The sequence below is a fragment of the Rousettus aegyptiacus genome, unplaced genomic scaffold (genome assembly GCF_014176215.1).
Source record: "Rousettus aegyptiacus isolate mRouAeg1 unplaced genomic scaffold, mRouAeg1.p scaffold_m13_p_7, whole genome shotgun sequence".
Taxonomy (NCBI): Eukaryota; Metazoa; Chordata; class Mammalia; order Chiroptera; family Pteropodidae; genus Rousettus; species Rousettus aegyptiacus.
The window spans coordinates 77,555,734-77,581,636 of record NW_023416310.1 but is presented as its reverse complement, the minus strand read 5'-3'; the positions used below and the strand labels follow the sequence as shown (position 1 = coordinate 77,581,636).

Here is a 25,903-nt window from a genome sequence, read left to right as displayed (position 1 = left end):
ATGCAGAGGGGGTCCAGCCCCCCTGCCTCCGCCGCCCCCATCCGTGCTTCGCCTTCCGTCCTCCTCGCCCCACCCCCATCCTCCGAGCAAAGTCCCGCGTGTCACCGGGAGATGCACAGTGGCATCTTTCTTGAGCTCCCCTGTAGCATCTAACCATGTTGCCGACCCTCGTCCTCTACCAGTGGTCATTCTCGCCCAGGAAAGTAAGGCATTTGGCAGATTCTCTCTCACAGTGTCCTGAGTCCCCGAGCCTTCAGCCACCTGCTCTGCGGTGAAACCTTAGGTACCCATTTCCAGTTTCCTGCTGGGCATCATTTCTCTGTCCAGGCAGACACTGCAGACTGCCGCACACCCAAAACTGACCCAGCCTGGGTCTCAAACACATGGCTCTGCCCTGTGTCCCAGCCCCTGCTGTATGCGGTGGAGCCCCTTTCCCCATCCCAGACTGAGTGCGAAGCCACTTGCTCCACGATGCCTTCCCTTATCCGTCACCTCCTTCCCTGCTCCTGGCTGGGGCGGGAGGGGAGGGATCTACGTTAAGTCAGACCCGTTCTACTCAAAAGCAGCAGAGGCCCACATGGGATGGCTCCAGAGAAGAGAGGCTGCTGTGAGCTTAGAGAGTTCACAGGAATCCAAGGAAGGGTGTAGCGGCCCCCACTGCTCAGAGCTGCAGCTGGAGCTTGTGAGAAACTGAGGCAGCAGCATCTCCGTGAACTCCCCTCTCTTCCTTCTGTCCCCCCACCCCACCCCCAGCCCCATCATGGCTTCTTCCTGAGGCCTACAAACTAGAACAAATCTAGAAATTGTTCATAAATTTGTAAACCTTGTTAGGAGCCAGTTCTGCCCCTTACTTGCTGTGTGACCTTGAGGGGGCTACTTAATCTCTTCTAAGTCCCTGTTTCCTCAATGTATGCAAATAAGCCTGAAAGTAATAAAGCGATAGCGAAGATTTGATTGAGTGCCAGGCACTGCTCTCTAGTGGTTTAGTATTTGCTAGATCCACAGTTGTCACACGACCCCTCTGAGGGAGGCACTGTTACCGTCTTCACTTAGGGGTGAGGAAGTGGAGACACAGAAAAGCTAAGTAATTTCCCCAAGGTCACACAGCTAGAATGTGGCAAAGCTGGATCCAAGCATAGGCAGTTTGGCTCCAGAGCTCACACTCTTACACTGCCCTCGACTTTGAAGGATCATTGTGAGAATCACAGCCTGAATTCTCTCATTTAAGGCACTTAGCAGAGAGCAAGGCTCCAGAACAAGTACTCAGAAAGGTTATGCCATCATCACAGCATTAGTTTTCAGGTGATCCATCTGGTCTTCGCTACCCCTGCCTAGCTCGTAACCGTTTAGCTTAGCGACCAAAGCTAACTCAGGGTCCCCAAATTCAGAATCTTATGACAGGTGCTGATTTGGAACGATCACAGAGCTGACCTTGAGCCGGACTCACCTGGTCCAGGAAGCCATGACAGGGGTCGGGGGTCACGTGGCACCAGAAACTGACAGCAGCTGCCCACTCGGGAGAGGCCGTGGGCAGTCATCATCCCTCAGCGATCCTTTCTCAGAACGTACCAAGTGAATCGTTCTGAATGCTGCGGCAATGAGCAGGACCTGGTGGTTACTGCATCTGAGCTCATGTTTGGTTCTGAGCCCCGCGTCTGGCCCCACCCCCCGTGGCAGTCTCCAACTCACTTTGCGATCCCGACCCTCTTGCTGCTGGAAGGGTGGGCGGTAGACCAGCCCATCGGCCTTGCCTGGGCGCATGTTAGAAATGCAGAGCGCCGGAGCCACCAACTCCGAAACCGCGTTTCGACAAGGTCCCGGGCGATCCTTACGCACCTTGAGGCTTGAGGAGCACTGACCCTTGAGCACTACTCACGTTCACCTACGTGGCCCTGTTCTGTTTTTTTTTTGTTTTTTTTTTTTTTTTTTTTGTTCTGTGGCGGACTGTGTCTCTAACCAGCTCTAATCGAGGGCACATCACGTCGATGTAATATCAGTGGACGGTGAATTACTATAACCAGTCGTAAACACGTTATCAAGGGAGGGGAGCTTCCCGGCCCCTTTCTAGGGCCCCACGTGGAGTGCGGATTGAAGCAGGCTGGGGAGGGAGAAGTGGGCCCAATTAAAGCGAATCCACCTGCTGAGGAAGCACAGGGTCCTGGGGCCACAGCACGTCTACCAGTGTGGTCAGAGGTCCGAGCAGATGTAGGCTCTGCGAGGCAGAGTCCACCAGGGCGCAGAACATGGTTCCGGAGGGACATGGGGCGGTCGGAAGGTGGGAACCCTTGCAGGAGGGCAGTGCGTCGTGAGGACGTGGCTGGCAGGCACTTGGCAGAGGTCTCAAAGGCAGGATTCCAGCTCTCAGATACCACTAGCAAGAGCAGGGCAAGGAGGCCTGGGTCCCCGATGAGCTTCCCCGGGCGAGGGGTTCGAGCCAGCAAAATAAATGGCGGGCTCCTTGGAACTAACTCTGAACGGCAGAAGTATTGCCCTGAGGGAACTAGCAGAAACAGTGCCTCAGCTAAGGTGTAGTCTGACTGAGCCAGGGCCCCCCGCCCCCCAACAAACCCTGGTCCAAGCTGGAGGGAGCCTGAGTGGGTGGTGTTGGGGCAGCAGAGGGCAGGCTCCTGGTGGGGCCCGAACCAGAGGGGCAGGGAGCCAGCTCAGGCTGCTGGGGAAGTCTGGAAGAGGCCTGTGGACTTCGCGGCCTTTCCCGGCAGGAGAGGGGAGGGGAAGCGCGCAGCATGGTTCCCGGGGCTCTCCCGTCCTCGCTCACGGGCCCTGGCTGGCTCACCTGTGAGCCGTGTTCTGGCATCAGCAAGGACCTTGCCCTAACACATTCCTGAGATAACACCCACCACCGTCCAGTGGACTGGACGCGGCGACAGCCCAGTCATTGTGAGCCAGCTCCTGGCGCCCTCCCTGCACTCACCTCCAGGTCGTTTGATGGTGTATGTCTGTCTGCGTAAAATAACTGGAGAACGAGTCATTAGTGAGCTGTCCAAATTCCCTTTGGGGACATTCCAGGAACATAAAGCAATATTCCGTCTAAGCCACAAGTAGCTTCCACCCTCCCCCATCTCTTTGAAGGAGGGTTTTTCAGAGTGTGGTCCACAAATTCCTGAGTCCCCCCCTCCCCAAGCCTACCAAGTCAGAGTCTCATCAGGGCTTCCAGGAATCTGCATCGTTAATGTTACCCAGAAAATTATAGTGCGCCTTAAACTTGAAACCCTCTCCCTCCCCTCACCCGTGAGGTGCTCTCTGTCCTTTGCATAAATGGTGCGAGCACCCTGCCTGCTGATACTCCCTCCCCATGCTGCTCTACCTAGCTAACAGCTGCCTCTCCCCAGGAGATGGCCTGCCACCTTTGTCCCAGCTCGTGAAGGGGCCAGCCGTACACTCCTCTGACACAGCTACCGCATAGTCATCATTTCTCATGTCTCTTCTCCCTGGAATGGCGAAGCGACCTGTCTGTCTCCCCAGGCCCAGCACGGAGTTTTGCACATAATCGGTACTAACGAACGAATCAAACGAATGAATGAATACAAGCGAAGGTGTCTGAGAGGCACCTGGGAAGCCGCAGAGTAGAGGATGAGGAGCAGGTGCTTCCTGCCTTCCAACTCTTCTGCTGTCAGTCTGAACTCCTAGGTCAAGCTTTGGAGCCAGAGGGCAAGCATTAGACCCTAGGAGAGCCCAGGGCTCAGACTGGCGGGCAGGCAGCCCACCTGTTTGGGGCTGAGACGCCCCCAGTGGAAGCCTGCCTCTCTACATTTGAGGAAGGCTCCAGAACTTGAGAGCTCCCTCCTGACGTAGGAAAAAAAAAAAAAAGACCCTGTTTGCCAGCCCTGGGCCTGACCCCCACACCCAGGGCGTCTGAGATACTCAAGCCCCACCTGTACTCCCCCCACCCCCATGCCAGGTGGGAGGAGCTAAAGAATGGAGCTGTGGGACCATAAAACTCCCAGTCCTTTGCCCCACGGTTTTCGGAGTTTGCTACCATGATTTTCTGTGTGAGGCTCTGGACTGCTGTTTGCCAAACCGGTAACTATTGACGCAACAAATCACACAAAGATATGAGAAGCCCTGGACAGGACGTCTTAATCTTCTTGGTGAAGCGAAAGCCAGGTGCCTGCCGTCTGAGGAATGCTGCCCATCACCGAGCTCTGAAAAGCAAAATGCATTTCCTTATTCTTAATAACCTGAGCACTACTAAACCTGCTTCACCAGTCCAGCCAGGGCGCCTCCTCTGATCTTGCCTATTGGTGTGTATGTGTGTGTGTGGGGGGGACCTGTGGGGTCTGGCAGGGGGGGCGGGGGGTAGGGTGGCTTTTGAAAGGCCTGACCTGGCGAGACTCCCTAGGGCCAGTCCAGTTGCTGTGACAGCAGGGGCCCTCAGAACAGGAGCCAGGACTAACCTCTTCATGTGTGAGGTCACGGTGAGGGCAGCCTGCTCTCTGCGTCCCAAGTAGGGACAGAACCTTCCTTGGTTCCTCGAGAAGAAGGGATTGGCTGAATTACAGGTAGAGCGGCCGAGGACGCGGTGCACAGTAGGCTCTCAGCAAATGCTTCTCACGTCGAGCTGGCGAAGGGGAACGTGCAGTGTTAGTGTTAAGCATGGGCCGTGTCCAGATCCTTCCGCCGTTTGCCGCCATTCCCTGAGGGAGGGAGTCGGGTGTTATCAGATTTTAGGTAATTCCTGAGTTTCTTCTGTGCTCGTCTCATGGGGACGTTATTTCTGAATCCACTCCCTTTCTCTTCTCGTCTCCCCAAATTACACTTGGTTTGATTCCAGGAGGAAGACATTGCAACGTTATTGTTTGATCACGATTCCATTCCATATTCAAAAAATAATAAAGCTCAGAAATCTCGTTAGGTGCAGCCCCAGCCGGAGGTTGTCACAGCAGCCATTTACTGGGGGAATTGTTCACGTATTTACGATTTCACTTTGTGCTCCCCTCCCAGATGAGGCAGCCGAGGCCCCAAGAGTTAGGGAATTTGTCAAGGTCACACAGCAAGTTGGCAAGAGGGGTGGGTTTCTGTCCGGGACCCTGCCTCCCAGCCTGAGTGCCCGTCAGTGCTGCACTGTCCCCTGGAGGTCCGCAGCTCGTGTTGACGTCGCCGTGCAGACACTCACTGAGCTCTTCACCGTGTCTCAGGTCGTTTTCTGGGCGCGTCCTGGGTTGAGGATGAGTTGAGCTCTCACACTCTCCAGCGTGTGGTGGTTTGAATCTAGGCTCTGGAGGAGGCTCCTGCCTCCTTCCTAGAGCCGCAGGCAGCCAGACCCCACAGACCCTGCCCGGTAGTGAGGACGGGAAGCAGGACCTGGTGATTGGCCAGCCACATGGCCAGGAGTGCTGAGCAGGTGAGGCTCTGATGACCCACTGGGCACCTGCTCCCAGGCACAGAACCCAGGCCGAGACCCTCCTGTCCGAGTTCCCTCTCGGCCTCCTGCCCTCCTAGGATCTGTGGCTGTTTGGAAACGTGAGCGCAGGGCCTTTTCAGAGTCCCTTTCTCCAGTATTCCCAGCGTCCTCAGCCAGCAAGAAGAGAAAGAGAGAGAGCGAGAGAGAGAGAGAAGCAGGATGGTGTGGGGAGGATAGGCAGGTATACGGGGACAGTTTACGTCTCATCATGAGACTCCTGGAATAGGTCTCCTGAATGTCCCTTTTGGCTTTCGGGGGGGCTCCACCTGCCTTTGTGAGGGACCACACTTCTGTCTACTGAGCCCGATGGCACCGTGCAAGTCCTGGCTTCAGGAGAGCCTGCTCACAGATCAGAACGTGGCCAGGAGGAGATGGAGGGCCTACTCCACGGCACGATCCTGCTTTTACTGTTAACCCCTGGGCTGCTTGGCCCTTTGTTCCCATTCTCTTTGCCCAAGGGTGATTTTTTTCTTTCTAACTTTCTGATTAGAAATCAGTAGTTTAAGCTTGCTAATCACCTCTTCGGCTTGGCACGTGGACCAAGGATAGTGCGCAGTTCTGAACCTGTTTGCAAATGGTCTCAGTTCCAGAAGTTCAGAAGTGTAGTCAACACCCCCTTAAAAAAAAAAAAAATTAGACTGTTATTCAGGATAATTCCTACTGTAATTATAATAACAAATGTTCTGGGGCTTCTTACACAGGTTTTTAGTTTACTTTTTTAAAAATTATTAAGCGTACAGTTCAGGGCTATTAAATACATTCGCACTGCCCTGCAGCCAGCCAACACCACCACGTGAAAGATAAACTCTTTTTCATCCTAACACAACCGAAACTCTACACCTGTGAAACAATAACTCTCATTCTCTCCTCCGCCAGCCCCTAGCAACCACCATTCTGCTTGCTTTCTTTACAAATCCGACTCTTCTAGGTACCGCGTATGGATTGAATCATACGGTATTTAATGTCTTTTGTGACTGTCTTATTTCAGTTAATGTCTTTGAGGTGGATCCAGGTTGGAGCTGATGTCAGACTGCCTTCTTCTTTAAGGCTGAATAATATTCCGTTGTATGTAGGGAGCACATTTTGTGAATCTGTTAATCTGTTCTTGGATACTTAGGCTGCTTCAGCCTCTTGACTATCACGAATAATACCGCTATCAACATGGGTGTGCAAGTACCTTTTCCTGTCCCTGCTTTCAAGTCTTTTGATGACATACCCAGAAGTGGAATTGCTGGGTCGTATGGCAGCTCTATGTTTAATTTTTCGAGGAGCCACCACGCTGTCTTCCAAAGTGGCTACACCACTTTACAGTCCCACCAGCAGTGCACAAGGGTTCCAGTTTCTCCACATCCTCGCCAACACCATAGTTTTTTGCTTTCTGTTTGTTTTTTTTTTAAATTTTTTTATAGTAACTATCCTAAAGTGTACGAAATGGTTTGTTGTGGTTTTGATTTGCATTTCTCTAATGATTAGTGATGTTGAGCAACTACACAGATACCTTTTTAAAAAAAAAAAAAACTAACTCCTCGTGCCATTTTAAAGCTAGAGGGGCAGTAAAATGTCGTGTTTGAGGAGCTGATCCCAGAAGCCACGCTGCCTGGGTTTACTGCCAGCACCACTCCTCACCGACTGACTTTGGGTCAAGGGCATGGCCTCTCTGTGCTTCAGTTTCTCATCCGTAAAACAGGGTAATACGTGAACTGATCTCATAGGGCTGCTGGTGGAGGCGGGGGCGGTCAGTGAATGGATAGAGATAAGTCCCACAGAGCAATGTGAGAGTCGCCGCATGTGCTTGGTAAGTGCCGTGAACCGCCCCTTCCATCCTCCAGCACTGGTTTTCTGCTCCGCCTCGTCTTTTCCAGGTGGGGCCAAGGCTTTGGGACTCTGAGGTGAGCCGGTGGCTAGAACCATGTTCGTTTTCACACCCTAGAGGCAGGCGTGTGTGGGGGAAGGATGGTGGCTGCGTCCGGCGTCCGCCCTGACGCTCAGCAGCGCCGGTTTTGAGAGTGTGTACCTGCCGAGCTGGCGGCCAGGGAGTGGGACGAGGCCTGGAACCTAGGGGCAGGGGAGCTGCTGTCCCTCTAACCAGCTGGTTGCTATTAGAGCGAATAACCATCTAGATAAGGAGTGGCTCCTGATCGCCTTGGAGTAAGGCTGTCAGCTCAGGGTTTGCGTTGCTGCACGTGTTACTGTGGGCATTGCCTTCTAGGGGCCTGGGCAGCTCTCCCCAGGCCTTCGGCCCCTGAGTCTCAGCTCCTGTGCCTCTACACAGTGCCCCATCTGTAGGACATCACTGTCCTCCCAGAGAGCTCAGAGTCCCCCTGTCCCTGGGGTACACTCCAGGAGTGTCAGAAGGACCCTGGGTTGCAACTTCCCTTTGTTTCTCAGACCAGATCTCTGTCTTGGTCACTCACTCCAAGAGAAGGTGCCATGGGACAGTAATCCTTATCCAGTTCTTCCAGAGCCTACGCCAGTCTCAGCAAGGCAGGAGGAGTAAAGGGACCCAAGGAAGGGACCCATGGTGTCCCCCGCCCGGTTCACCCCCTCCTGAGGGTCCAGCTGTTAACGTTGGTTTCTCAAGAAATCGTTCCGGACTCCCCAAATGGGGCCAAGTTCAGAGCTTACGTTCCCTCACAGGGCAGTAGTCTTTGCCTTTAAATCAGTTGTTCAACGGTAATTTGTTTAAGGCTTCATATTACTTCTGTTTAATGTCAACAGAGGACTTTTCCAGACCAGCCATTTCCAAACTGTGGTCCTGGGAGGGCCCTGAGATTCTCTCAGGATGTCTGCAAAGTCCTAACGTCATAACAATACTAAGAAATCATCTGCCTTTTTAACTTCCTAACTTGTCACGAGAGGACAGGGCTGTTTTCCAGAGGCGACATGACGTGATTCTGCAGCAGACTAATGCAAAAGCAGCTCTCAGGACTTAGCTGTCTTCTTTTAAGCTCTACATTCAAGAGATTTAAAATGTAAAATAACACTCCTCTTCTCACTAATTTGGGAGGCAAGTTGGAAAATGTAGTTATAAAAATGTGATTTATGTTAACGTGATGGGTTTATTTTTATTTTCGAAGGGATTCGTATTTTCAATTTTTCTCTGTTTTAATTTCTCTATAGTAAATATTAATAAATACAACCCACAGGGACAAAAACTTTCTGGAATTCTCAAGGGTTGAGTATAAAGGGGTCCTAAGGCCAAAAAGTTTTGAGAACTGCTGCCCTAAAAAAGGGTTAGCAAGTTTTTCTGTAAAGGACTAGATAGTAAATATTTTAGGCCTTGTGGGCCATGCCATTTCTGTCCTAACTATGCAACTTTGTAGCATGAAAGCAGCCATACATAATATATAAACAAATAGGCATATTTGCGTCCCAGTGAGAGCTTTATTTACAGAAGCAGGCAGTGAGTGAGTTTGGCCTGCGGGCCATAGTTTGCCACCCCTGCTGTAGACTGTAAGCTCTAAGGTGCCAGGAACCACATGTAACTTGTAAATTGCTTTATCCCCCCAACACCTAGTACAAGGCCTGCTGCTTAGTAATTTTAACAGAAACAATGTTTAGCTGTTAGCAGCACAAGTCAAAAATAACAATGGTTTAACTTCAAGATAGAACTTTACTTTTTTATCACATTAAAAAAAAAAAATCAAAGACAGGCTAATAGTCGGGGTCAGAGTAGTGGTTCCATTGTCACCAGGGACTCGGGCTTCTGATGCATTTCTACTCAACCATTCTTAGCATGTGACTTCCATCCTTAAACTTACTTCATAGCCCAACAGAGCTTACAAAAGCTAAAGAGAAATAAGTTGCTCTGCCAATAAGCTGTCCATTGGAACAAAAATTTAACATTCTTTAAAGAAGGAACAAGAAACCGAGATTCTCAACAACAGCATTCACAATGTCTAGCATACAATAGAAAAAAAAAAAAACATTTCTTAGGGAGAAAGACAATAGAAACAGAGATGGCAGAGATGTTGGAATTAGCAGGAAATGACTTAAAATAATTACAGGCACGTTTAAGAATTTAAAGGAAAAATGCATCAGTAGAGAAATAGAACCAAATTAAAATTCTAGATAAAAACTACAACATCTGAGATGAAAAATTCCATAGATGAGTTTAACAGATGAGGTCCCATAGGAAAAAAGATCGCTGAATGTGAAGTCAGGACAATAGAAACTAGACTGAAGCACAGAAAGAAAAACTAAAGCTGGAAAAAATTTAGAATCTCAGTGATCTTTGGGACATTATTAAGTAATCTAACAAATGCATATTTGGATTTTGAAATGGAATAGAAAGGAAAGGAGAGGAGAGAAAGGTAGATATATTGAGAATTAAAATACATTTGAAGACAGATAGGCCAAAAAGTTCCAAAGTTGATGAAAAATATCAACCCATAGATCCAAAAAGTTCAACAAACCCCAAGCAAGCAGGGCAGTCATATGGAAAGCCACACCTAGACATTATAGTCAAATAGCTGAAAACTAAAGATAGAGAGAAAAATCTTAAAATCAGCCAGAGAATAAAGAACTATTGCTGACTTCTCATCAGAAACAATGAAAGCCAAAAAATAATTGAATATTTATCTCTAAGGTGCTGAAATGGAAAAAAGGTGTCACTCTACAATTCTATATCCAACAAAAATATCCTTTAAAAAATGAGGACAAAATCAACACATTTTTAGATAAAAGCTCAGAGGAATTCTCACTAGGAGATGCACAACAGGAAATGTTAATAGAAATTCTTCAGGCTGAAAGAAAAATGTTATCAGATAGAAACGTGAATCTACATGAGGAATTAAGACCACTGGTAATATAAAAGACTTTAATTTTTTTTTTCTCACTTCCTTTAAGAGATAATTAACTATTGAAAGCAAACACAGTAATAGTGTATTGTGGATGAATTTTTTTTAAAAATGAGGAAAAGAGAATTAAACTGACAAGACAGAAAACAAGTTGGTAGACATCAATCCAGCTTCATTGATACATTCGTTGAAAGTAAATGGACTCCACCCTCCAATTAAAAGACAAATACTGTCAAGTTGAGGAAGGAAAGCACAAGACTCAAGAATTAGGCTGCATACTAAAGATTCCCTTTAAATATAAATACACAGGCTAAAAATGGAAAAATGGGAAAGATATACCATATAAATACAAATCAAAAGAAATTTGGGCTGGCTATGACGATAACATACATATGTATTAAAAACAGGAGTTATTACCAGAGAGAGGGAGAGCTTTTATAATAACAGTCCACTTCATCAAACAGACAAAATGGTCCTACATGTGGACACACCTAATAGCTCAGTTAAAAATACGCGGATAAGTGACGGGGTCTCGTAGAGCAGGTGTCGCTGCTCTTTGCAAGGGGAAGGATTGATGGAGGCGTTTCCCCATTTCCAGCCCCGTCTCCTTGGAGCCAGGGATGGGACAGAAGTGGGCAGAAGCACACACCGAACTTCATGGCCTCGTGGCGTGCTCAGCATTGTGACCATCGTGTCCTTCCTGTGCCGCCGAGAAGGCAGACCCCAGGGCTCTCTGACAGCAGCCCTCGTATGTGGTTCCCACAGGGCTCTCCAGCTCTTCTTGCCGTAAAGCGTGTGCTGGAACCTGCCAGGCTCACATGGGATGCCAGGCAGGATGTGGGGCCGTGGTTCTGAGGTTGGAGAGCTGGGGTCCTAGAGCGTTGGATGGGACCAGTGTTTGTCACGGGAAACCCCGGGTGTCCCAGGACACAGAACGAAGTGGCGGTGTTCACCCTCAGTCTGGCTCCCGTCGTTCAGCTACTGAAATGGGCTGAGTCAGCAGCAGCGGGTCCGAGGAAGGGAGTAGGGGAGTTTTAAAGCAATAACGAAAAGCTGCAGGAAGAGGAGCGGAGGTTCCCAGATGGGAGGTGCCTGTTCGGCAAAGCGTTGCATTGTTTTCCCGCAGTCCTGCTTGCCGACACTCCAGCAATGGCTGATTTCTTCGAAACTTCTTTAAAAATTTTGTAAAATGCGCATGACATAACATGTATAGTGAAGCTCTTCTGAGCGTGCAGTTCAGTGGCAGTCTGTACATTCACACTGCTGTGCAGCCGTCACCACCGTCCATCTCCAGAACTGGAACTGTCCCCATTAAACACTAACTCCACGTTCACCTCTCCCCTGACCCCTGCACCCACCATTCTGCTTTCTATGCATTTGACTCCTCTAGGTGTATTGCATGTAAGTGGACTCACAGTTACTTGTGTTTTTGTGACCGCCTTATTTCACTTAGCATAAGGTCTTCTAGGTTCATCCATCTTGTACCATCTGCCACAATCTCCTTTTTTTATGACTGAATAATATTCCTTTGTACGTGCATGCCACTGGATCCACCCACACGGGGTTCACCTCCACCTTTCGGGTATTGTGAATAATGTGGCCATGAACGTGAGGGTATAGCAGTGAGTTCTCTTTGTTTAATTTTGTTTCGTTTTAAGGCAATGAGGTGAAAGCAGGAATAGAAGTTAGGGGTCCCATTCAGGTCACTGGCACGACAGCCTATTTCTTACTTGAAGCCTTGAACAAATTAAACACTTGGGAGAGTTTATCTTTGCAAATCTGCATATTCGATGGGACAGGTCTTTAAAGCCCATCCCCACCCTTCTACGATGCTTTGCCCTTCACGGTCCCCATGGCCACTGTCTGAGTTATTTAAGGTGTCATTTCGTGCATCGGCTGTTGTAACAGTCCCTGGCGAACAGGGTGGCCAGACTCCCAAATCGTTTTCCAGCAACTCATGGTTGCAACAGCTTTTGGAATTTTCTTCCGTAGGGCGTTCCAGAGCAGATTGCTCCCCTCCTCCGAAACTTCTCATGATTCTCCAGTACCCATAGGAAATCCCAGAACCTCTTAGCATGACTCAAGGCTCCATGGCCTTCCTAGCTCCCTCCTGCTCTCCTTCCCGCCATTCCTTCGTTTATCTATTAGTTCATTTGCTCACCCTGTGTCCTATATTTTTCGTATTTGTTCCTGACCTGCCTGTCTAATATTGACTCATTCAAACGGTGTGTTAAAGGGCCCAGCGCGTGGTAAGTGCTGGAATGTTTATGATTAAAAGAGTTTTACCTTCTGAGGTCTCATTAGCTCTTCACTGACAATCTTGTGAGAGCAAATTGTTTCATCCCCAATTGACGTGTTGGGGAGCTGAGCTTTAGAACTGCAGAGAAATGAATGGGTGTGTAATTTTGGTCCTTGGATCGAATCCAGAATCAGAACCAGGGTGTCGCTCTGACTGGGATTGGGGCTTTATGAGATACTGGGGAGCCGGAGGCAGCAGGTATAAATGCTCAGAAGCTCTGCATGTGGTCTGTCTTGCCAAGTCAAGATGAGACCTGGCTGGGACTGAGTGTGAAGAGCCATGAGAGGCCAGTGCTCGTAGGTGGCTGTTCACTTACTGAAAGCGTGAGCGTAAAATGGTGTAGTGTGGCCTTAAGTTGGTAGCTTTGCCGACTCTGGAAGGATATACGCTCATGTTGGAGGAAATGTGTGTCTCCCTTCACAGAGAACCCAGGTGTGAGGAAGAAGCCTCACCAAAATACACTGCATTCACGCTGGTAAACTTGTGAACTCTCATCTGGATCAGCGAGGCAGTTGGAACAAGTGGGCGGGTGTGGACTGTTTCCCCCAGCGAGCATCCCACTGGTGTATCGTGCAGCCCGCCTGCAGTACACGTCTCGTAGTGCAGTGGAAGGAGCGTGGACCTGAGCCTCGTTTGCAGCCTTGGCCGGGTGAGCTAGTCTCAGAGCTCTCACCTGTAAGGTGATGAGAATACCGCCTCCCTGGGCTGTACTGAAGACTAGTGAGCCCGTCCACAGCTGCCCAGGACGGAGTCAGTTGTGAACAGTGCTGTTTCTTGGTGAGTCCCCTCGTTCATCAGCTCTTCCATCACCTGGGACTTGCCCCCACGGGGTCAAGATTCTTGGTGGATTGCACCTTAGGCGTAATCACTGAAGGAATAGAAGGTTCTGATTGGATACCGATGTCTTACAACTGCAGTCATCCTTTTCTGATTAGAGTGTTTCCATTGGCCTGCACCAGCAAACTTGGGGGAGGTATGGGGAATGTTTTCACTTGTTTCCCCTAAGTATCTGCATGACCTCAGTGTCAGGTGACTCTGCTTGATATTGGTATCTGGTACCCAGCCAGCATCTCTCCTGGGCTGGCTGTGCCCTGCCCCCCACCCACCTCCTATAAAACGGACGCCTCCTTGAGAAAATCAGCTGTGTCTGCAGTTAGTAGATGGGGCTCAGGATCTGCCTTTTGGCTCTCCCTTTGTAAGTGCCCCTTTCTTCCTCCCCGTAGGTGGTATCTCAGTCAGGAAGAAATATCCACCCTAGAGTTTCCGAGAAGCCACTTGATTGCATAGCTGACCAGATGACCCTGTTTACTCTGGAACACAGACCTATAGTTTCGAGTCATGCTTAGGATTTAACATATGCTGGAGTCAAGGCCCACGTGAAAAATTGAGAAGGCCCGAGTCAGACATCACCTAGATGGGTTTGAGATTGCTTATTTTACATATTTAAACGGAGGGGGGTGGCCTTCTTTTTTTGAGACTAAACTTCAAAGGACACATTCCAGGCCACCTTTCCTTTTGGTAAACCTTAACCAGTGTAAATGTTTACTTTTGTGTTGTAAATCCTAGGAGGTGTGGAGAGGAGGAATTTGGGGAAGCAGGTGTCATGCCAGCAAAAGTTAAAACTTAACCTGCCTTGTTTTGGGGGGAGGGGTGGCTGGGAGTGGAGCACTTATACTTACCGAGCCATGTTCAGGAGCTCGGACTTGGCAGACACAGTGTTTCTGCGGAGTTCTGTGAGCTCCTGGACCCTGTGGCCCTGGCCCATTGGAACGGAAGGGAGTTTAGGAAAACCCACTCTGCGTCTTCCTTTACTGGGGAAGTCAGTGAATGAAAACGAGGGGAACAGGGCAAACCACTAGTTAAAAGGGTAGAAGAAGGATAAAGGAGAAAGTGAAATGACGTAAAATGGTGGCTTTGGTTAAAAATGTAATTTCTCAAAATGATTGCTAACAGAAGGAAGTCCTCATTCCCCTGCCACCCCATAGCGGGCCCCGCCTCACTGTACCCAGGGACATAATATGTCGAAGAGGAGGATCTTGGGGACTGGCCTGGGACTTGCACTGTCCAGGAAAAAGGCTTTTGAGAGTCAGCTTGCTCCGTCAGAAGCTGGGGCATTCTGTGGAGGGGGGCCACTTATGTGTGGTCTAACTTGGGCGAAGGCATTCGCCTTCTCCCAGACTCGGTTTTCCTATCAGTAAAATCGGCACCTTCAGAATTGCAAGGGTTAATCAGGACTGTGTGTGCTCAGCAGTGTCTAGGAAGCACTGTCATTATCCCACAGCCGCAGGGCCCACCTTACTGATGTGGGCTGTGCTGGCCGGGGCGGATGGCGGGAGGGAAGCCCGGGGTGATGAAGCGAAGACCTCCGTCCACCTCGCGAACACTCACTCGCCGAAGCCCCCTCTGCCTTCTCTTTCCTTGTTCATCTAGAAGGGGTTGGGCTCGGAGGGAAGGATGAGGGGCGTATTGCAGAGAGCAGGATATAGTGAGGGCGTTGGCAGGCAGCGGCCAGGTTTGGGGGCTGCAGGCCTCTGCAGGTGAGGAAGAGAAAGGTGGGGAAGGAGCTGGGCCCTCTTCACCATCCTCTCCCCTAAAGCTGCTGAATCTTCTAAGAAGCAGCTGCTGCATCCAGAACCTTCTGCACTCACTGCCTCCCCACCTCCCCAGAACCTCATACTGACTGACCTGAGGCAGAGCTGCGAGAGAAATGGGCTTGTGGCTCACAGCCACTCTCCAGTGTGGGGCCCTCAGAGTCCCCTGTCCCACACTGGTGGCCAACCGTGCTTCAAATGCAGCTTAGTAGCTTCCTCACCAAGCCTTGAGCGTGGGCGCCACAGCTCGAGGAAGCAGCCGGAACCTCCTGTCCAGGGAGCTGCATAGATAAGCGACAGGGACATCCGGGCATGGAGTGCCGTGCAGACCGTTGCCAGAGTCAGGTAGAGCTGCAGGTGCTGGTACAGAAAGAACTCCAAGGTCGATGGCCGAGTAGACAGCAAGATTCAGAATGATATGTTCTGTGTTCAAAGTGGGGTTAGCGTTACTCGCACGTGCATACATACTAGTGTCTTGTGGAGGTGCTCCGAGGAATTCGCGATCGTTCCGTAAACACGCGGAGCCCACACAGGATTAAAGCAGCTGCTGGTCCAGGACCACCCTCCGAGAAGCAGCTCTTCTCCATGGTCACTGCAGCCCCGCCTTTGCCCCTCACCCCGCCACCTGCCTGGCTCACGTCGCGATTTGAGTTTGCAGCTGTAAGTCAGCCGAGGGCGAGTCGAGGGAGATTGTGTCTGCACCATAGTGTAATCCATCGGTTTTAGGATGAACTTTTTTGTTTGGTTTGGTTTGGTTTGACAAAAAAATATGAACATCTTCAAATGTTCACATGTTCAAACTGGGGATGAATCTTAGAAATGCGGTTGGCCACGGCCATGGCCGACCCACACACAGACCCCGGTGTTCCCGCTCACGGGCTAGGTCCTGCCGGCCTCCGCGTCTCAGTCCCAGACCGCTTAGGGACTGTGGTGGACGGACCTTTGTTCTTGTCGAAAATACCTTTCTTTGACATCTGGTCAAATCAAGGTGACACTAGAATCAAAACTCAAGGTAATTTTCAATGGCGTGGAAGAAAAATCGCGGGGGCGTGACCGGAGAGAGACGCCGGCTTCGCGCTCGGGCACAGAGAAGGACACCGAGGAGCCCGCACGCGCTCGTGACCCAGTGCCGCAGAGGGGTTCGGTCTCACCAGGACCTCGGCTGACTTGTTTCACTTACGTTTTTTTTTTTCATAAATGGAAAAGAGAGCCATGTAACTTAGTCCACATTGAAATAAGTCTTCACGAGCGTTTTAATACACGTAAAGTAAATATTCCCAGGTAAAGAGAGCACTGGGCCATAGTTTATTGGCAATGGTTTTGTTTCTTTGTTGTGTAAATAATAAAACTGTTATTACACTCGTCAGTGAGGCTTCTTAGGTTTGATGTAGAATGTGTGTGTGCGATCAGCATGTACATGCATACACGTATGTGTGCGCACGTACCGGTATGTTTCACAAACATGCTGGTATGTTTGTGAAAATGTCCCTAGAAGGACTCACGGGAGATCTTAACTCTTCTGTTGTTTTAGGTGCTTGCATCTGTGGATGCGGAGTAAAAAGGTTGTTAGTGCTTATGTTTTGGGGCTGTGTTTTTTAGTTTGTTTCTGTTTTGTGTTTTTATTTTTCCTTATATTTTCTCTGATTTATTTTTTTACTTTCATTAAAAAAAAAAATAGCGTGAAGGACCTATAGCTGAGTCTCAGGTCCCACCTCAGACCTCCTGACGTCAGAATTTCTGGGGGGGCGGGGCCCAGGGGCAGGCAGCCAGGTTTGCTTATGCGTCTCGGAAGGCCAGCCAGCAGGTCCTCATTCAGGGGACCAAGAACTCCATGAGACTCATCAGAGTTTCAGGGAAACCATATCATTTTGTTACAACCTTGATGAGATGTTGTAGGAACTGAACGCTTGTTTACAGCAATTAGCTTATGGTAAAATGGATCACATTGTATGTCATTTTGGTGCCGTTCCAAGAATCTATCGAAGACAGTAGGTGAGGATTTAAACCGCACCAATTAACTAGCGAATTAGCTGTCTTCTTGCCCTCTTTCCCTCGCTCCCTCCCTTCTTCAAATGGCTCTCGAGCCCCTCACCTGTGTGTGTGTGTGTGTGTGTGTCGTGTCAGACGGGCTTCTGCAGCCCTTCCTCTCCCTCCTGGAGCTGGAGGGGGTGCCCTTTTTGCACTCGCGATGCATGAAAAAACGTGCATGTTGTTATATAGGCCTTGACCATATCTCTTCACAGTCTTTGGGCCTGAGAATGTGCCCTGGGTGCTGGCAGTCCCCTGCGGGGGAATGGCTTCCTCTTCTTGGGGTGAGCCTGAGGCAAGGCCAGGTGTAGATTTATCCGATTCCCAATGGCTGGCAGCACCTGTGTGACCTTTGCAACCCAGAGAGGCTGCTCAGAAGCAGTGTCGGGCCACGGACGCTGAGGTCAGTGCTGCTGTGAGGGCCAGGGCCTCCCAGGAGGGGATGCAGAAGAAGGACATTTGGAAAGAGAACAGGCCACCCAGGCTCCACCCGCAGAGCGCCCCCTCATCAGCCTAGGTCCATCATTTTGGGGTCTTGGACACAGCTACTAAAATTCCCTCACTTTGCTTTTTATCTTACCCTCCCTCCCACTCCATTCTCTAAGATGACTTTATTACAGAAACACAGTCATCCCCTTGCATAAGACACTTGGCTATTCTAGCATGGCCCCTCACTCATGTAAGTTTGTCCCTGATTTCTCCTCGTTTGCCCTACCTTGCCCCCCGCCCCTCCCCCCTACCGGGCAACAGGTCTTCAAAGGCGCTGCAGCTTTGTGCATCACGGAGCCTTTGCAAATGCTAGTTCCTCTGCCTGGAATTTTCTTGTCTCCTCTCTTCTCCTGTTTCCACCTACTCACCCTTCAGCCCCGAGCTTAATCATCAGTGACTCAGGGCAGCCTCTCACCTTGCTGAGTGGGGCAGAGCCCCGTGCGTGCACTCCTGCCTCTGTGTGCTGCTGCTCCGGAGCGTTGCTCAGTAATTGTGTGACTGTCTGTCTAATCCGCTGCACTGCAAGCTGCCCAAGAGCTGGAGCTCTGGCTGTTTCCCCATAATACTCTATCCCCAGTGCCTGGCTACCGTGAGCTCTGATCATACATGCTAGATGAGTGACTGAATCTGCGACCCTCCTGCTAAACCGTGATGCTTCTCCCAGAACCAGTGGCTCGCCCTGCCCCCAGCAGAATGTGGCTGAGGAGGCTGATTGGTGGGATGGAATGTGACAGGTTCCTCCCGTATCCTGGCTACCGAGAGGGTGGGAATGTAAACTGGGCCCAGAGACTGCATTCTTGAAATTTCACTTCAGCTCAGGAGGAGCCTGCAGGGAAATGAACCTGACCTTGAAGTTCTTGCCTTTATTTTCTTTCCCCCCTCTTAAAAAAATATCAAGATAAAAGGTGCAATCATGCAACACATTCTTTCTGAGGGGCTGCGAGGCAGGGACCTCTAAGTCACGCTTCGCTTGGTACCCAGAACTACTACTTGCTGATGCAGGTGCACCTGCCAAGATTCCTTGTCATTGTACACCTGGAGGAGTTGCGGTTCCTGGTGCATGCTCTCTGGGTACTAGCAGGACCAAGCGAAGGGCTACAGAAGTTAAAAAGAAAGAGCAGTATGATGAGGACAGCAGGTTTCTGTCGATCACCTGTTATGTCCCAGACAGTGTGCTGGGCATACTTCATACGACCGGGTCTCCCAACACACCTGTAAGGGAGGCTTTCTTCTGCCAATTAAACAGCTGAGGAATTAGGGCTCAAAGAACTGAAGTGATGTGCCCCAGAGTCACACGGCTGGGGGCGGAAGTCACAGGGCTTGAACACAGATGCACGAAGGAGGATGTCTCCGGCCTCTGCTCTGAACACTGCTGTGTCCAGGTTGCTCTGAGAGCCGGCCTCGGACCACTACATCTTCTAGCGATTTTACCTTCACGAGCTCAGTGCGTTCTTTACGAGACTGGGTGAGGACGCTAGGGTTACTCTCGTTCCTCAGATGTTACACTGGGGCTTAGAGAACTTCGGTGGCAGAACCAGGGGTGCAGACACAGTGTCACCTCCCCTGCCCCCTCCGCAAAGCCCTGGCTTCTTCCCCCTCAGGGAACAGGGGCGTCTGTGTCAGAGCAAATCACTTTTCTTCTCTGTCCCTCAGAGTCCTCATCTGTAAAACAAGGGCACTCCGTTTGGGGTTTTCACCTGTTTCCAGCAGTGGAGCCATCTCTTAGATGGAGCCTTCCATTGCTTCCCGGCATCTGGACCCTTCCTGAGCCTCCTGCACTCACTGTTGCCAGCCTGCCCGGGGGTCTGAGGCCCTGTATCCCGCAAAGTCTCAGGCAGAACCCACTTTGAGAACTTCAGCAGCAGGTGGCTTCCAAAGGCTTTTCCAGTGTGGTCAGCCATCTCTGCTTCTGTAATTTTTGGGTCCAATAGAAGAGCCAGGACACTTTCTTTCTCATTTTAAAAGCAACGCCTCGTGGCCTCCCACCTCCTCAGGACCCGCTGGCAGAGGGATCTGAGCCTGCGTCACAGAACACGCTTCCTGGGCACGTGTCAGACACTGACTACTAGCGGGAGTAGGGATGAACTTCGCTGTCGTAGCTGTGCGGCCCGTGTTCTGACTGCTAGGAAGTCCGTGTAAATTAGGAGTTATTGCAAGGAACACTGACTGGGTTCAACTCTGCACCTTCACGCCACAGCTCATGTCGGTGGGCAAGATGCCTAACCTCTCTGTGCTTCAGTTTCTTCCGTGCGTCGAGAAGGGGGTGATGCCCACCTCAAGTTCTAACATGAAACCAGATGGTGTGTGTGCTCGGCAAATATCAGCTATAGTAATAATCCCGATTGCAAAGCACACATTATTTCTCATGTACGGTGACCACAGTTAGAAACTGGCAACAGGCTGGATACCCGCGGGTTATGTAAGGACCAGAGTGACGTCCTAAGAAAAAGGAGCATCCCCCGTTCCCTCCGTACCAGCCGCCCAGCCAGCTACCCCAGCCGATGGTGGCACAATTATCGCGGTCCTGGAAAGACGTGGACTTGTAACTCTCCTCTCCCCCTGGGTGAGTCTCTCTGGGGCAGCTCCCTCCCTCCCCGAGTCTCAGGGTCCCCCACCCCTCCCTCTGCTCTGGGGGCGTCTGGTTTCTACCAGAGCCCAGCAGGTGTGCCCTGCTGCCTCCCTCTCAGAGCTTTGTGTGTGTCCTCACACCTGCAGAACGTCAGCGGCTTCCCTGAGGCCCTTGGTCCCTAAGACGGCCAGGCCTGGTTTTTTAGTGCCTCGCAACATTTTTTAAAACTAAGGTATACTTGACAGTCAACATTCTATTAGAATACATTGATTCGTTGTTTGTATACATTGAGAAGTATGACCACAGTAGGTCTAGTTAAGATCTGTTACCATACACAGCAACAGAATTTTTTTTCTGGCGATGAGAGCTTTTGAGAGCTACTCTCTTAGCAACTTTCAAATGTGCACTACAGTTTTATTATGCTGTACTTACCTCCCCAGGACTTGCTTTTTTTATTACTGGAAGTTTGTACCTTTTGATAGCCTTCACCCATTTTGCCACCGTCCCTCCCCCACCCCCAAACCTCTGGTAACCACCAGTCTGTTTCCTGTATCTATGAGCTTATTATTTTTTTTAATACCACACAAGTGAATGAGAGCATATGGTATTTGTCCGTCTTTGACTGATTTCACTTATAGCGTCCTCAAGGTCCATTCAAGTTTCAATTGGCAATATTTCCTTTTTATGGCTGAATAGTATTTCATTGTGTGTGTGTGTGTGTGTGTGTGTGTGTGCGCGCGCGCCACATCTTTATCCACTCATCTGCCAGTGGACACTCAGGTTGTATCCATGTCTTCGGTGCTGTAAATAATGCTACAATGAACGTGGGGGTCCAGGTGTCTTTTCAAGTGAGTGGTTGTGTTCTCTTCAGATGCTCAGACGTGTAATTGCTGCCTCATATGGTAGTTCAGGTCACAGGGCCCGGGTAGAGGGGGTGCTCTCATTTGATGCAAAGGAGAAAGTTATTTTGCTTGTTTTTGCCGGGCAGTTCCCACTTGAAGTCCGAGGGCCCCGGGTTTGCGGGACGCTGTTCTGTCTGTACGTGACGGTTCAGTGCATGGGCCTTGCCTGCTTCTGCCACTTACCAGCCACGTCACCGTAGGCAACTTACTTAATCTCTGGGAGCCTCAGTTTCCTCATCTGCAAAGTGGGCGAGTACCTCACTGGGCTGTGAGGTGGAAATAAGGCACTACTTGTAAAGTGCTTCTTGGAGTGCCCAGTGCATAATCAAGGTTTAACGAGTATTAGTTACTTACGTGGTCAGTTTAGGTAACAAACCCTTTCACAAATAATATTTAATTCAGTTCTTAGAGCAACAGCATGAGCTAGATACCATACTTTTAAAAAATGGCTTTATTGAGATATAATTCACATGCCATACAATTCACCCATTTGAAATATACAGTTACACGGCTTTTAGTATATTCAGTTGTGCAGCCATCACCACAGTCATCTCAGAACATTTTTATCTCCCCAAAGAGACACCCTGCACCCCTTAGCCGTGAGCCCCCTGGTCTCGTCCCACCTCACCCTCAGTCCTAGGCAACCCCTGACCTACTTTCTGGTTCTCTAGATTTAAAGATTCTGGGCATTTCATATACATGAAACCACGCACTATGTGGCTTTTGGGGGTCTGGCATCTTTTATGTAGCATCGTGTTTGTCCATGTCATAGCCTGTATCAGAACTTCGTTTTTTGTATTACCAAATAATGTTCAATTGTGTGTATATATTACATTTCGCTCTTCCATCCATCTGTCGATGGATACTCGGGCTATTCCTACTTTTTGGCTATTATGAATTATGCTGTTATGAACATTCATTTACAAGCTCTTGCGTGCGCATAAGTTTTTATTTCTCTTGGGTATCTGGTAGGCACTCTTCTTACCCTGATTTTACAGGTAAGAAGATTGAGGCGCAGAAGCGCTAAACGGCTTGCCTGGGTCACACAGCTAGGGTGTGACAGAGCCGTAATCAGAACTCAGAAAGTCTGTGCTCTTCTGAGAGCATCTTAGGGAGCAGCTGCCGCGCAAGGATCCGGAGACACCTGCAGAGCAAGCGGACACGCGCCTGCCCTTAGGAAGCTCGCGGGGAGACCACAATGCAGCAGTGAAAGGGAGAGACAACTAGTGGGAAGGCTGTAACAGAGGCGCAAGGTTCTGGCGGCCGGGTGCTCGGCCCCAGACCTTGTCTTTATCAGAGCGGTGCTTGGGCTGAGATCTGCAGGATGCGGACGTGCTAACCTGGCAGAGATGCAGCAGAGGGAAGCAGCAGCCTTGCACAGGTGTGCGCCCCCAGTATCGGGCCATTTTGCATGCATCCTTCGGAGGCCACGCATTTAGTTAGCACAGGGCTCCATGGATAACGGGTCGTAGGGGCAGTGCTGACTGAGAAAAACCTCTCCGGCTCGAGCACCAGGCATGAACGCACCTCGCTGTCGGTATCACTGATGTCTCAGTCTTGGAGACCCGGGTTTTTATTCCTACCGCTCGTCTCGGACATCAGAAGGCCGGAATGCCTCAGATCTAATCCTGGGGTGGTGGTTTTCATCTCCTTCCCTCCAGGTAACTGGCCTTTCAAATGGGGCAGAATACCCATTCCTCTTCAAAGGGGTGCCGGTGGCATTTGCTGATGAGGAATGGATTCTAGAAAGAGTGAAGTATTGGTCACCTGATAAACCCCTGCCAGGGGCTTCGGCAGCCAGGTCCCCTCCTGACCCCTTCGTAAATGAGCTATGACAGGGACCTGGTAATTCATCTGCAGACAGAAGGAGAAAGCCTTGGTCGTTTCTTTTTGGCAGCATTTGAGCCCGGCCCCCCCTTTTCCCAGGTGGGCAGGGAATAGGCGTTATTAGCTAATTATGATCACCCCACGCATGTAGAGTCTGTGCTGCTCCCTGTTCGGTGCCGGTGGGCTTCCGGGCCCAGAGTCAAGTCTGCAGCCTGCCTTCGACACCAACCTGTGTGATGGGAGGAAACAGCTCCCCGTCCCCAGGGTGCTGGTTCCAAGTGCTTCATCAGACAGAAGTTCTACCCTCCTCACGGGGGCGGGGGGCGGGGGTTCAGTGGAAGAGATTAGGAGTGATGGGCGGGCCTGCTGAGAGATTTCAGATGTGGGGATGCAGAGAGACAGCTCGAGTCCAGATGGCCTGGTTTCATTCTGAATTGCGTAGAGCAGAGGAAGGGAGGGAGAAAACGTACAGAGCAGAGTAGTGAGTTCCGGGGGCTGATGGAGCTGAGCCGGGGTAGGGACCATGGAGGGTGTGGTCACCGAGCAACAGTCAGGCCGTGAGCAGCTGGGCAGGTACTTGGCCGAATCCAGGTCACAGTGTTAGGTGCCACGGGGAAACCACAAAGCCCCCGGCTCCCTGCAGCTCACGGTTCAGCCAGTGGTGTGTGTTCACAAGTTTTAAGCAGCGAAATCAGATACGGGATTGAACTCATGCCGACGGGGTTCAAGCAGAGGGAGATTCCTGTAGACTTCCTGGAGGCCCCGGAGGTTTTGTAGGATTTAGAAAGGCCAACACCGATGTGGGTGGGGGTGGGCTGCGGGCTTGTGGAAGAAGGGACTCTGCTCTAGACCCGACTGCGTGGGGGAGGGGGTTTATGCAAAGGGGAGAACTTCGAAGGGTAGGTGAAGACAAGCCTGAGGACCCACCTAAGAAAACCTGTAGGTGACAGGGATTCCTGAGCAGAGAACACGAGGATGAAGGTGCTATAGGGAGCAGACCCCACTGTGTGCGGGTCAAGGGCACTGTGGTGGGTCTCCTGAGTGTTCCCCTCGCCAAGTGGCTTGTCCAAGTGCCCAAGGCCCAAGAACCTGTCTGGGCGCCAGGCAGGGAGCAAAGGGCACTTTCAGTTCCAAAGTTAGGCAGTTCCTTCCTGTTCCTTACTCTCCAGCGGTAAGGATCGGGCTCCCAGTAGCTCGGAGTTGTTCTGTAACCACCACCCCAGCCTCAGGACTTCTCCCGGGGCGCTACGTGCATTTCCCATTGACCATGTGGGGACTTTCCCTCTCAAACGTGCTCAGTTTTAATTCCCTCTCCCATTAACACAAGCCCGTGGTCGTGGTTGGAAGGCCATGAAGTCCTCTCGCCAGGGGGCGCAGAAAGTCCTCCTCGGCGGAGGACCCCGTTGAGTGCCGTCCTGCGTCCTTCACGCGAACCTGCTCGCGACAGCCCCCGTGTTTCCGGCGTCGGCCACACCGCGCTGTGTGTCCACATCATCTCACAGACCTCTCACCAGTGTAGGCGGTGGTCCCATTTCACGGGGGAGGAAAACGGAGCCTCGAAGATGGGAAGTAACTGGCCCGCGGTCACAGAGCCCAGGTCGGCCTACCCCCGAGACGTCCCTGCTCCCACCTCGGCGGCACACACACAGCAGGTGGCAGAGGAGTTGCCGACTTACCCCTCAGGGGCTGCGCTCTGGCTTCCGGGCACGTTTCTTCTTCTAGTCCTCGGGGGTTCAGACCTCTCAGGGTCTTTTCCAGCACCCTGCCTCAGTCTTTCGCTGATGGCATTTCTTAATAATTCATGCACTTCTCCGCCAGCTCTCCTGGGAGTTAGAGAACGCTGCTCGCATCTGACTGCAGCTGATCCACACACAGTGGCTTGTGAGGCCCCCGTGTTCTGGGCATTTGAAGTCGAGCTCCTCGGATAACGTCATCTTCCGCCCAGAATAGTCATGATGTAGGGAAGTCGCAATGTGCTGATTACCACTTTGGCATAAAGACCTTAACGCGGTTTCTGTGAGAGGAGGGGTGTTCGGGTGTGCTAAGGCAGACTTGCAGATGATTTCTAAGACTTCATTGGCCCCCAAAAAACAATGCCCATGGGCTTGCAGAATCTTCATTTGTCCTTCTAAGCTTGAGAGAGCTGGCCATCTCATGGGAAAGAATAAATGGTTCAAATCTAGTTTCCAGCCCTAAAACTTACACGAGTGAGTTATGGAGCCTCAGGCAGGTAGGTCCTCCCCAGTCTGAACGTCAGTTTCCTTGCTTATAACGTGCGGGTGTTACTTTCACCTTGCAGAATTGCCCTGTGGTCCAGGTGAGAGGGCAGAAGCGATAAGAGCTTTGTAAGCTGCATTGTGGGATAACGGTACACGGTTCCGTACTGCTGGGGTTCCTGAAGGCATCAGGCGAAGCAATGAACGGGACAGTTCTGTGAGGAGTGAATGGTTTCCTGGATCTCTGAGGCAGTGGTACGAGCGCTCAGCCCTTAGCAATGTGTGTCCCACGGCAGGAGGCAGGGAGGGCAGGACAGTGAGGGGTTCCACTTAGAAGAGAGACTATTTAAAACAGAGGCCAAACGTTTGTAGTAAATCCTGAGGAGGAAAGATCTTATGAGGACTTAATTTTGAGAAACAAAACTGAAAATTACGGCAATGTGTGTGTTTTCTTGTAGCTAACAAAATTGAAATTGTATTGCAACTCTGTCCACATTCTGAGTATGAACAAGTGTTGATTTATTTTTACATAATTATTTTGACACAATTAACGATAGCAATGGACAGCTTACTGTTTTCATTTGACTTTCCCAGTCGACTCTGAAGAAAGGCCATTTTTGCAAAATATTGGAGAGCATCGCCACTTTCCCAAGGGCCTCAGTTAATTCCTTATCGACGAAACTCTTTCGAAGGGCATATTGTCTCTGTCATCCTGGTGCGTCGTCTTAGTTAAGTGAGGAACGCTACCCCTCCTCGGGGAT

General features: G+C 50.5%; 1 protein-coding gene across 10 annotated transcripts in view; it reads left to right on the top strand.

The window, feature by feature from the left end:
* The window catches only part of WWC1 (WW and C2 domain containing 1), a 129,138-nt gene that overhangs the window by 14,173 nt on the left and 89,062 nt on the right, over nucleotides 1-25,903 (top strand). Inside the window, exon 1 of one of the 10 annotated variants that reach the window (XM_036224953.1) lies at nucleotides 17,024-17,103. The exons of the other annotated variants lie outside the window; for them this stretch is intronic. Coding sequence (XP_036080846.1) covers nucleotides 17,039-17,103 — 65 coding nt within the window. The 5' untranslated portion in view covers nucleotides 17,024-17,038. Of the gene's footprint in view, nucleotides 1-17,023; nucleotides 17,104-25,903 lie in introns of those variants that run through there. 10 annotated transcript variants of the gene reach the window in all.